General features: G+C 47.4%; 1 protein-coding gene across 4 annotated transcripts in view; it reads left to right on the plus strand.

The window, feature by feature from the left end:
- PUSL1 (pseudouridine synthase like 1) overlaps nt 1-12,804 on the plus strand; it is a 65,700-nt gene that overhangs the window by 17,022 nt on the left and 35,874 nt on the right. For all 4 annotated transcript variants that reach the window (XM_073317094.2, XM_073317096.2, XM_073317097.2 and 1 more), the window contains exon 3: nt 1,632-1,819. In XM_073317094.2, coding sequence (XP_073173195.1) covers nt 1,632-1,819 — 188 coding nt within the window. The remainder of the gene's footprint in view (nt 1-1,631; nt 1,820-12,804) is intronic.

The following is a 12,804-nucleotide window of genomic DNA, read 5'->3' on the forward strand; positions in this document are numbered from 1 at the left end:
CTCCTCTGATCTTAATGACTGATGGAAGCCTATTGCTCCCTTTATGGGTGGGAGGAATCTTTGGCTTGAGATATTTTATTCAGCTAGTGTCTGCACTGGAAATGAAAGGGTGAACCCTGCACCTGCTAAAGTCTGGTGGCAAACTACAGTGGTGCTGGATCCATCTCTCGGTGCTGCTGATGTCTCTTGAGTGAATTGCTTCCATAATCTTTTAGGGGTGTGTCAGGCTAAGGTCAATAGCATTGTAAGGAGGCCTAGGGCAACCAGTGGTTTTCACCCTCTGGTCTGCAGACCCCTGAGGGTCCGCAAACTATGCCTAAGATTTCCAAAGGGGTCAGCACCTCCATTTGAAATATTTGAGGGGTCCACAAATGAGAAAAAGGCTGTAAATGCAGTTACTCGCCCATCACAGGATAAGCTGCTGGGTTGCATTTAAACGCTGGGCGCGTCGACTGGCTGTCATGGCTTGGCTGTGACTTACAGATGGAGACAAGACAACGTTTTGCATTTTAAGGGTTGCTGAGAAGGGGGAGGAATGGATTTGCCTACCTGACCTGCCACTCTGCTAAATGCCATCTCTGCTCAGCCAATCACACGCTGTATGGCACGGTGAGAAGAGCCAGGGCTAGGGAAAATCTGGGACAGCCATATCTTGGTGGAAGATTGGATTTAGAATCTGGGTCACCCTAAAGGGGAAGTCACCTTAGAATCATTGAATATCAGGGTTGGAAGAGACCTCAGGAGGTCATCTAGTCCAACCCCCTGCTCAAAGCAGGACCAAACTTTACAAAACAACCAGCCAACCTACTCTTCTATTTTCTATTCTGTCTAGGTTTTTATACCATCCTCGTCACCACAGTGTCTGGGCACCTTCCAGTTGTGTATTAAGCATTGTGACTAACATCTGTTGTATGTGATACCTTCTTCCCTGATGACAATTGTATGAAAAGCAACGACCTGCATCTACAGCGGTGACTAGGGATTTTGAGTGTCTCCATCTTTGGGTGTCCAGCCTAAGATGTCTTTTAAAGGAGCCTGATTCTCAGAGGGTAAACACTCCGCACTGTCTGAAAATCAGACCCCTTTATCGTGTCTCAAACTGGGCCCCAAAATCACCCCGTCATGTTTGAAAATGGGGTATTTTGTTGTTGTTGGCCTCAAAGAAACGAAAGCACCCACTGGTCTGCTTTCTGCAAGGGGCTGAGGCCTCTGAATTGGACTCCTGTTGATTGTCCTTGGAAGCTGATGGACCCCAGCCCCTTGCAGAATGGATCCCTTGATGAGAACTGGGAAAACATTATTAAATATTTGCCAGTGACAGAGCTGTCTGGTTTTGTTTCCTGCTCAAACGATCAGAGGCCAGTACTTAGCATGAGTTATGGTGAATGTGTTGGGGGCTTGGAGTGAGGAGTTCTCTTTCCTCTGGTGTGTTACTATAAAAAAGAAGCTTCAAAGGGAGAAGCAGGTGAACTGATGCAGGAAGTTTCATTTGCTGTACGTGCTCACATTAAATATGTACGATTTGATGTTCTACCAGAGCAAAGGTCAGATCAGTGGGACCAGGCCACAGCGTTGTGTTCTAATGCCTCCTTGCGAATCCCTTGCTCACTGTCCCTTCTCTTGGATTGCAGCGGGCGGCACAGAATCTCAGACCCGTCACTCCCATCAAGTTCTACGTCTCCAGCCGAACGGACACCGGCGTCCATGCCCTCTGCAACTCCGCTCACCTAGACATCCAGAGAGCCGCCGGGAAGCCGCCTCTCCCTGAGAGCGTTATTGTCTCCGCCCTCAATTACTACTTGAAACCCGAACCAATCCGGTGAGTGGGGTGGAGGGACAAATCTCTCTCTGCGATTGCTGGCGAAGGTGCGATGAACTCCCCCGCATTTATCCACGGAATGGGTCTGACTCTTACACATCTCTGCAAGCTCTCCATCCGCGTCCACACATACAGTTTCCCCTGTCCCACCAGTGTGGTTCAGCAGTCAGGCAATCTCATCGTATCACAGTAATGGCACTTGGTGGAGAACCCTATAAGGGTTGAAATGAGGGAGATCCTGGGGGGATCCAGCTCCTGTAACAGCTACATTCAGGGCATGGTGAACCAGTGATGATGGTATGCCTGTAACTTCATATCCTTGATAGACAATCAAGGGGTTGTTCTACAGAAAGCTGCAGATTGCTCAGGTAGTCGAATTTAGCTCTTCATAAAAGCATTTCTTTGCCCGTATAACCAGCTTTAAATAAGATTGCTTCCAACAACACAAAGACCTCTGAGCAAATAAACAGGATTTTCAGTTGCTCGCTAGCACCAGCCAGGCCCTCTCCACTCCAGTGAGGTCAGCCCCATCCCTTCTCAATACGATCTCTTCTGCCACTTGACCTGGTTCAGAGAAGTTAAGTCAAAATTCCCAGTTTATTATTTTTGTAATAAAATACGATGCTCTGCTCAGTGATGCAGCTACACAATCCTTATGAGCTGATACCAGATTGGTGATAACTAGACCAAGGAGCATGTAACTGCAGAGTTGAGCACGATATAAGGATCTACATAGACTAGACTAGAATGTCTGATGTTTTGTCTCCTTTCCCTCACCCCTCTGCAGTTATTACTAGTTCTCATCGAATCACAAAATCAGCTTATTTTGGACAAAACCCAGGTCTAAACACCTGCTCCCACAGACCTGGCTGCTGGGAAAAATATGATAATTAAACCAAAAGCTTTTGTAGGGAAGTTGCATTTGTTATATAAGCAATTTGTAAGGTATATTGTATGTTAATTTTCTGTTTTTCCAACGGGATGGGTGAACTTAATGTTCATCTGTTTCCTTCCTAAACTGTTGTGTGCTGTTACTGTGAACTGTTAATAGTGCTATATTCCTCCTCCGAGGTGGGTGCATTTCAGTGATTAGTGAGTGAACGCTAAGCGTGATGTTTACTTCCGTCTTTTTTTATTGTTTTGAATGCTTTGTGGAAAACAACCAAAAAACCTCTCCCAAATTGTGGCACCAACATGCTGTTTGCAGATCATCACTTTGCTTGTGTGCTTTAGCTCTCTACCATACCCACTATCTGTCTTGTCTGTTTCGATTGTAAACTTTTTGAGGGCCGGGATGATCTCTTTGTTAGTACAGCACCTAGCACCATGAGGTCCCCGTCTCGCCTGGTCCCTAAGCGCTTTCATAAATAATAATCTACGTAAGTGCTTTACAATCCAAATTGGCATTAAGGAAAGCAGGTAGTTGGGTCAGTGCCTGAGACCTGGATGATAGATCCTTGATGTAAGATGCCCATTCATGGTGCTTACAAGGAGCATGGCCTGCACCATCACGTGTCGCCACAACCCGCCTGCTGTCTGGTGGCGTGAAATTAAACAAAGGGACGCTTATGGAGGCGAATACTCTCCTGTCACAGAGCCAACGGGCTCGGGACAAAAAACAAATCCCCAACGCACTCTGTGAAAGGATTGTTGTTAAGCATAGCAACATTATTGTAAAGTGTCCCTCCCCGTCCCAGCGCCCCTGTTTGCTTTAAATCCTAATCTCCTCTTTGTATAGCAGGGCCCAACCCAAATGCTGACACAGCAAGGCCTGGGATTTGGGGGCTGACATCACAGTTGCATCTGATCTCGGCATTGCAGGGTAGAGAATCCAGTTGTCTGACATTGGGGGACTGCGCCAACCCTGGCTGTAAATTGTCAGCTCTGAGATATTTTTGCATGGGTGGTCGTGGATTTCTTTTGTTTTTTTTTAATGCCACTTTTTCTCCCCTCCGTGTTGCCTGTCCGGTTTGGGAGAATCCCCAAATCAGCGTATGAAATACCATGTAGGGTCATGTCCTTTGGGGGGGGTGCTGAGCCAGCCCTAATAGCAAGACACCTCCAAAGCACAGGACACCCACAGCCTAGCCCAGTTGTTCTCAGACTTTTGTACTGGTGACCCCTTTCACACACCAAGCCTCTGAGTGCGACACCCCCCCCCCCGATAAATTAAAAACACTTTAAATATATTTAACACCATTATAAATGCTGGAGGCAAAGCGGGGTTTTGGATGGAGGCTGACCGTTCATGACCCCCCCATGTAATAACCTTGCAACCCCCTGAGAGGTCCCAACCCCCAGCTTGAGAACCCCTGGCCTAGCCCATCTCTGCAGCACCCCAGAGAGAGAGCCATTTTTGTTATCCCAGCGGGAGTGAACGGTGAGACAGATTAGGAAGCTTGGTTTAAATGTCCTGATCCCCCCCCCCGCAAAGCTCTCTCAGGCTTTAACTGGTGTGGTGGGTGCTCAGCAACTCTGAAAAATTAGGCCCATTGTCAAAGGTGTTTAGGCGCCTAAAGATGCAGATAGACGTCTGGCGGGGTTTTGAGAAGCACCAAAGCCAGTTCAATGCCGAACGCCCATTGGCTTCAGTGGGAATTAAACGCCAAATATGCTTAGGGCCTTTTGTGACTTGCTCGGGTCCATGCACTGAGTCAGCATCCAGCCAGAGTCAGGCCGAGCTGCTGGTCCCCATGCATGTTCCGTGAGACCCTTTGGTGTGTTGACAGGTGGAACAAGGTGGAGGATTCGCTGAGTTGCCGGGACCCCAGAGTTCTCTCTCTGCTCTTGTTCTCTTCAGCACCATCTCCAGAGCGTTCTTCACGGCAGCGTCTTCACGGCTTTGCCGTTAGTGTTGCCCAGGACAGGCGTGGTGACACCCCTGGATGACAAGGGTCAGCGTGGGAGACTGCCCCGCTGTGCCTCCTGCTTGGGAGCTGTCCTCCAGTATCCTAAATTCAGCCATGGTGCTCATGAGGGAATCCATGCTTGCTGCCATGGTGGCCGGGGTCCTACCCGCGCACAGTGAAAGCTTTCCCAGGGTCTGGAGCTGAGTGTTTGTAGCTCGCAGGGCAGCCCTCTTGGAATTCAGGTGCTCAGCACCCCTCAGGATCAATCCCTGCTCTGGTTTATTGCAACGTTTCCGGAGCTGGGTGACCAAGCTACTTTGCATTGAAATACAGTGGGGCCTTTTGTCTGAAGGCTCTCGACTGAGTGAATAAAAGGAGCAGCATCTGCAGCAGCTGTCTCGGAGCCAGCTGTGCGCTCTTATGTCTGAACAAGTGCCATGGTATCTGCTGGGCGGTATGGGAACGATTAAATACAGTCCTCAGAATTTGAGTTTCACGGACAGAGGAGATGCAGAGGGAGAAGGTGTTGTAAGAGACTTATTATTAAAGGGACAATCAACTTCAATTATTATTTTTAATTGACTAATTTCCTGAGGGATTACTGCTCCCCTGCTGATGTGTAGAAGGGTCTTTAGGGCAGGCTGAGGAGCGATCTCATTGAACATACTCCTGACACACACACAGTGCATCTTCCTTTTGCCTCTTCAGTGTTAGTTTTGCAGCTGCAGTTCTTTGGAGATGCCCTCTCCTGGTGCCTGGGAAAGGGAGTTCATCCACCAAGGTGCTGGCGAATAATGCCTCGGTGCTGGGGCTTGGGACAGGGAGCCCAACTGGCCCCCGGGAAGGAGTGAAGCTGGCTATAAAATGCTGGCAAATGCAGAGTAAACAAACTGGCCAAAAGAGAGATTTTCTGATCTCATTTGTTTAGCGTAATCTAAGGTGTAAATATTTAGGTCAGAGTTTTTCAGAGGGGATTGTGGTTTTGTTTTGTTTCAAGTTGATGGTGTCTCTTTAAGTGCAAAAAACTTAGTTTGCAAAGTCCATTAAGTTCCCTCAAAGCAAATGCTTCTGTGATGATTATTTAAAAAAAAATTCAGTCCCACAATCTCACTATTCAGAGGCAACCCTACAATAATAAACCAGGCTGTACAGCTCAGCACTCAGAGGCAACCCTACAATAACAAACCAGTGTTGACAAATGTAAGCTACTGTGTCCAGATACCCTGCTTAAAATACAGGAAAGAATCCTCGTGGTGGTGGTTTTGAGGTTTGGGGTTTTTTGATACTTGTGACACACAGCAAAGCAAAAATGAATTTGAGTTCATTGACAGTTACGGTGCAAAGTAAAAAGCAGCAATAAGATAAAGTTTGACTCCCACTGGCAAGCCCCCTTGTATAGGTCTCAGCTGTACTGCCAACAGCAAGTGCATCACTGTAATTTCACTTGTTTAAGCCCTCAGCCAGATGGATTGGTAATGGCTGTGGTTACCATGTGGCCTTTGAATGCATAGTCAGAGGCCAGCGCATGAAGCCAGTATTTCACAAGCCAGCTGAAGTTACATGTTTAACATCTGTGGGGAACTGTCCCTCGAAAGCTTTCACCTTGTACAACACATATAGAAAATGGCCTACACAGCTGTCTTGAGAGCTAGGAGAGGGTTTGTTTTCAGATGACTCTTTGGTTTAAAAAAGGCAATAAAATAGAATTTGGTCGTATATTTTCAGTCTTTGAACTTAACACAGTTTGGAAGTCAAAGAACTTCTGATCACTCCAACAGTAGGAAGGAACAGAGTATAAATGTGGAGGTCCCATATTTGGTTTCTTGCCTGTGTGGTCTAGTGGTGGGAGCAGTGGTTTGGAAGTCAGAACTCAGAGATACAAAGGCCAGAAGGGACAATTATACCATTTAGTCTGACCTGTATATCACAGATCACAGAATTTCATCCACTTCCTCCTGTGTTGAACCCAATAATTTGTCCACTCTATTCCTGGCTCTGCCACTGACTCATTGTGACTTGGGCAAGTCACTTAACTTCTCCATGCCTCCATTTCCCCTTGTGTCAAATGATTCCTCTTGGCTTCATTGGGGGTGGTTTTAGACTTTGTTAATGTTTGTTTGGTGCTCCAAAATCCTCAGATGAAAGGTGCTCCAGAATTGCAAAGTGTTCTTTTCTGAATTCGTTTGCAAAATCCCATGCAATTTTTCTTTCTAGCAAAACAAATTTGGTGTTGGCAGTCATCCAGTTTCAACATGAATCATGGTGGGTGGGTGAGTGAGGGACTGAATTCGATAAGGAAATAGCCCGTGGTGATGTGTTCCCACTGTGACTCTAACTAGCGAATTGTGGGGTTGGAGGTAAAGGTTTTAAAATCATGGCAAGTAAGTTGACAATGTCCTTGTGATTGATTATAGTCTGGGTTGATGGCTAATCATTACTGGGGGGAAAGGACGTGTAAGAAGAGCATTTTGCTTTTGTGACAGATGAGACAAGCATCGAGAAGTGGAGTTGGGGACCAAAAAATCTTCTGGTGTATATATGTGGCTGTGTTGGAAGTCAATGGCAATTCCTTTCATGCATCAGAGGGTGAAATTTGGCCCCACGTGCTATAAATAAGAACTCTGAGAGTGATGAGGTGTAGGATGCCAATATGTTAATTGAATTGGGAGGCATGGAGTTTCTGAAAACATCTCCAGCTGTTGCATGAAGGCAGCAGGGTGAAAGAATTGGTTTTCAGTCCAGCAGGCTGCCAGAAGTTATGCTACCATAACCACTATTAACTAAAGGAAACCCAGAGGCTCACACGGAATTTTACCGTGGTACTTCACACTTCTGTAATACCTTGAGATCTGAGGATCTGAACACCCTTTCCACATCATCTCTGGGGGGGAGGTAGGGGATGTACAGGTATTACTTCACCACAGTGGAATATTGTGTTTAACAGCACAACAGTATGGGGTAGGAAGTAAAGAACACAATACCTCTGTGAAACTGTAGCGAGGATTTAGGGAAGCAGAATGCAATTACTTGAGATGGAGTTTGGCCAGAATACCATTTATTTTTGCAGTATTATGACATTTTTAATGACGGTGAGTGGTCAGGATTTTGGTCTCTTCTGAATGACATGGCACAGTGACCTCTATGGCCAGACTGGGATATTGGTTCAATACTGACCTGGAGGGAAGAATGACACCATTCAGAACAGCCATTTATCCGATGTCTAACACACATTAAGAAAGTGTTGGCCTTTGTCTCCCTCTAGTGGCTGGTCTGCTGAAGGGGATAACAGCCTACTGCAGTTGCAAGCTAGTGGAGGTATTCCTTTAGCTCAGTAGGGGGCTCAATAGGGGGCCACACTTCTAGCACAGGACGTTTTAGGTTCAAACCCTGTTCCAGGTCTAAGGGATAGCTCTTCCATTTCTAGTACAAAGCCTTGGAAAGCCAGATAGCAATCTCCCTGTCAAACCTTTTTATGAGGCAAACTCTACTTCATACTCAATACATATCAAACTGTTGATTTATTTACCTCCTGATGGGTTAATAGATGCTGTGGAAATAAACGTGATGAACTAGAGATTTGATCTATAGCGTGGCCCTAGATTCTGTGCTGGGCTTTGGATGGAGAGGGGAGGCTGGTTTTGATGATCGTGATGAAAGCTCAGAGTTTTCTTCCTTCCAACCCATAAAGAAGCTCACGGTTTTATGTGCTGAGATTGACATTAGACAGAAGATCCCGGTTAGAGAGCATCCAGTGAAAAGTTGGCAGTCGTATCCCGCAGAAGAGAGAAGCTTTTCTCTTTCTGTATGGCCTGTTGGTCTGGTACAGTTGCAATGACTGACCCCTGGGACGGGGAATCTAACTTTATTTGGTCTTTAACCAGTGACACTGTGGCTCTGATCGGTTAGAGGGTTTGGGTTTAGAGGAACTCGGGTTGGTGCTGCTTCCCCTTGCTGTACTTTTCAAAACCGTCCGTCTGCTTCATATTAAGGAATTGGTGACGGGCATGAGACGGAGCGGACTCAGCAACCGCCACTCTCCCTCTGTCAATATTACTCTGCTGAAAAAAATTCCCTCCTAATGCTGAACAGAAAACTCAGCACTTTCATGTGGTTGAGATTGGGGAAGTGGATGGGGGGGATGGTCTTTGTGAAAGCATATGATTGTCGATAGAGTTTGGAAGGGAAACAAGATTCCATGCTGGCTGGCTGCATTATCAGCAGTAATATCCTTCTGTAGAGCTCTCCCATATGCCATGTGATGGGTCTAATCTCTCATCTGATCTTCCCCTCCACAAAACTGGCTGCAGCTGCATCATCCCCAGATGATGCTCCACCAAAACCCACGCTCTGGAGCTGGAGACATGCGTGAGGAATTCCTAACCCATCGCAGAAGAGGTTGAAACCCACCCTCTGTCCCAGCGCATCCTTCCCCCCCCCCCTGCCACCCCCAACTCTCGCTTGTGCCTGCCCACAGTCTCGGCTAACCCTTGCACCTTGCTGCGCCCTGGGCAAAAACTCAGAGGACCTAAGGGCATTCTTGTGTTTGTATTCTGTGGCTCCTATCCCTATGGCAGTGGTACCTTGCGCATTATCTGCTTTATAGGGATTTTACATGCCCAATGATCCTGTTATTCCCCAAAAGCTAGTCTGGTTGCAGTCCCTTAGCAACTGCCACATCTCGACTCAGTCTTGCATTACTTTAGGGCTGCAAGGCACATTTTAAAGGATCTCGCCCACGCAGATCCAGTATGTACCACATAGATGGAGAAGATCTGTTAAAGACATCTCCTCTCCCCAGCGACTGTAGGATGGCTACCCGCCGAATATTTGCTGGCATTTTGTCAGAGTGATGGAATCATGGCAGGAAAATTGACTTGTATTCCTTTTGTTTCTGGTTTCAGTTCCATATTTGCTTATTATTTGCTTCTGGATTAATGACAGACCTAGCAAAATAAACATTAATGTCAGATGAAAGTGAAGGAAGTCAAGTATTTGGTTCCCCCAGGGTGTTCGCAGGATCTGCTAATAAAATATTGCTTCCATACAGATTCTGTTGGGATCTTTAAGAATCACTTTTGCTTCCTCTGTATCACCAGTGGAAGGTAGTACCTCTCTGAATCAGAGCGCAGGAGAACACAGCCAAGGCTTTCACAGTAACGAGTGATTTTTGTACCATCCACTTGAGATGTGGGGTCTGGTTTTCAGACAGTGCTGAGCACCTGCCTTCTGAATATCGGGTCCCTTTACGGCATCTCAAGTGGATCCCCCACAGACTGAGGTGCTACCAATCACCAGTTACTCTTGAAAAACTTGGTCAGTGGGTTTGCCCCTCCCTCGTGGGAGGAGCGTCCCATAAACATCTACCAACGCCCCTCCCCTCCCCCCGCCCCATTATCACTTTCAGAATTCTTCTCTGCCTTGATGCCTCCAAACAACTTCACAATGGTTAGGCTTCTGGGGTGCGGAAACCACAGCCCAGTAATGCCTCATTGTTTCCTTGTGTTCCCCCTTCTGTTGACTTATATGTCATTGTCCACCCTCTGGAGCAGGGACTGTCCTTTTGTTCTGTGTTTGTACAGCGCCTAGCACAATGGGGTCCTTCTCTGTGGTGCTACGGTAATACAGATAAATAGTCATAATTCAGTTCCTGTCAGTAGGTGGAGTTCTCTTACCATGTGGGTTTAGCCTGTACCGATCATGCCTAAGCGCTGTATCCGGCAAACATCGCCAGGCACTGGGCCCAGGGCTGATCCTGCTCTGCCAACCTCCTGCATAAAGTCCGATTGACTTCTGCAGGGCTCCCAAGCAGGTGTATAATTCCCTTTGCAGGGTCAGAGGCATAAGCAATAAAGGTGGGGTGTTGCAAATCAGTCACAAGTTTGCTTTGTGCACCGTAGACCGCACGTACACGGCAGGGTTCTGAGAAGGGCTCGCTGCTCGAGCTGCTTGAAATGTTCAGAAGTTTGGAATATTTTTGGGAAAAAACAAATTCATCTCCCCCACTCTTTCAAACCAGCTCTAGTCCCAGTCTGAAAGACAGACTTGGTAGAGAGGAGACAATTCACTCCTGGAAGGATGGGAGGGGTGGAAAGGAGCCAGGTTACAGGTCTATGATTTTGTGGTTGCAAGAAGTACACTTATTTTGATGACTCCATCTTTTATGTCGTTGGAGAAATCCCAGCCTAGGTAACCAAGGGACCTAAATTCCTTTGGAAATCCCGACTTTGTCAGTGCCAAGCATGGTTTTTGCAGGCCGTGCTGCTGAAATGGGCTCTAGGAGTGACTGAAATGAAGCAAGGAGGGAAGCTGAGGGGACTACATTGTGGAAAGACATTCCTAGCTCTAAAAGATCTGTAGCTCTCACTACGCTGAGTGTGCGAGGCAAGAAATAATGTGTACACAGAAGAATCATGTGTGCATAAATATATTTCTTTTTTGAAAGAGCCGCTCTATTGGAGTGCATACAAGGGTGATTATTTCCTAATAAGTAGATGAGCATTGACGAGGAAGGCTCCAGGGGAACTGCATGCTTGCAGAGTGTGTGTGCGTGCGGGGGGAATAAATGGAACATTTAATTATGGTACTGGGGTCAGATGAGGCTTGTTACAGGAAAACTGCATTGAGTCCTTCAACTCCGTGATCCTTCCTGATCCACTCCATGGCAGTCGGGGAGAGGATCAGCGGGCACTCCAGCTGGCAAAACCCCCAGGGCACAAGAAAAATATTTGTAAATCCGTTTGTTGCTCAAATATTTGCTCTTGATAGGCACCTGGGTTTTTTAACGGCTGTTGATCTCATTCCTCCTCAGATGCCAGGTTCAGAGCACCCCATACCTAATGCAAAGGGCCCCCGGCACTGTAAGGACCCCTGCATTCCGCAGAGGGGCGGCCCACCTTGGTTAGAGTCACACCTGCCAGAAGAGGATAATGACCTTTCCCTTCCACACCTCGGCCTCTTCCAAAAGCCCATGGGGCAATATCCTTCGGCCTGTCCCTGCAGGATAACAAATCTGTGCTCAGCTGGACCAAGAGGGGAATTGAGTTCCAAGGCGAAGCATCCTTTGCGGGAAGCACTTCAGTATAACCTCTTGCCTCCAGTGGCTTAAATAGGTGGAAAGAAGTGGAGGAGCTAACAGGGTCGTGGGCACTGCTCCCTAAAGCCAGAGAGAGGAGGAAGAGCTGTATCCCTGCTTCCCCCCGCTGTAATCTGTGGCCCCCCTCTGTTTTAAACCAAGGTAGCCCCATCGCCATGGCAGCTTCTCACAGAGGCTCCTCTACCTGGATTAAAATAGAAAATAAGGGAGTGTAGGAAACGGACAAGTTCTTCACCGGTGTAACGGCTCTGAAGTCCATGGAGCTGCGCCGGGGATAACTTTGTCCTAGCGCCCTTCCTCTGAATACACAAGAGCTTGTGATTTCGTGGAGGTTTCTTAAATGCAGTCCACGTGCTCATCTTGCTGGCTGCAGAATCAGTCTAAGAGGCAGCAACGTGCTCCCTGCATTTCCACCCGACTGCGGCAAAGTCGTGTCTGTCTTGGGGGGGTGGGGGAGTGACCTAGTTTCCTGCTATCTCCATCTGCTGCAGTGAGCTGAGTAACAGCCTTCAGAAAGAGCTAGCGAGGATTGTGCTCCTTGGGTATCCAGGTGGGCCATGACTGGAAGGACCTTCCTTCTCAGGGCCCCGATTCAGGAAGGCACTCGAGTTCATGCTTGACTGTAAGCATGGGAGGGGACTCATTAAAGCCCCCAGGGAAGTGCTGTTTACCCCTTCACATAACATACAAACCAGGGGTCATCCAATTAAATTAATAGGCAGCAAGTTTAAAACAAACAAAAGGAAGTATTTCTTCTCACAGTGCACAGTCAGCCTGTGGAAGTCAAACTCCTTGCCAGGGAATGCTGTGAAGGCCAAAAGTAAAACTGGATTCATAAAAGAACTAGATAAGTTCATGGTGCGTAGGTCCATCAATGACTATTAACCAAGATGGTCAGGGATGCAGTCTTACGCTCTGGGTGTCCCTAAGCCTTTGAGCCCCAGGCTACGGTACCGAGTTAGGTCAACGTAAGCTGCCTTACATCAACCTAACTGTGGAGGTGCCTACGCTCCAATGCTCCTCCTGCCGCCTTAACTCGCTCG

Source organism: Lepidochelys kempii, chromosome 18 (assembly GCF_965140285.1).
Source record: "Lepidochelys kempii isolate rLepKem1 chromosome 18, rLepKem1.hap1, whole genome shotgun sequence".
In the NCBI taxonomy this organism is placed as follows: Eukaryota; Metazoa; Chordata; order Testudines; family Cheloniidae; genus Lepidochelys; species Lepidochelys kempii.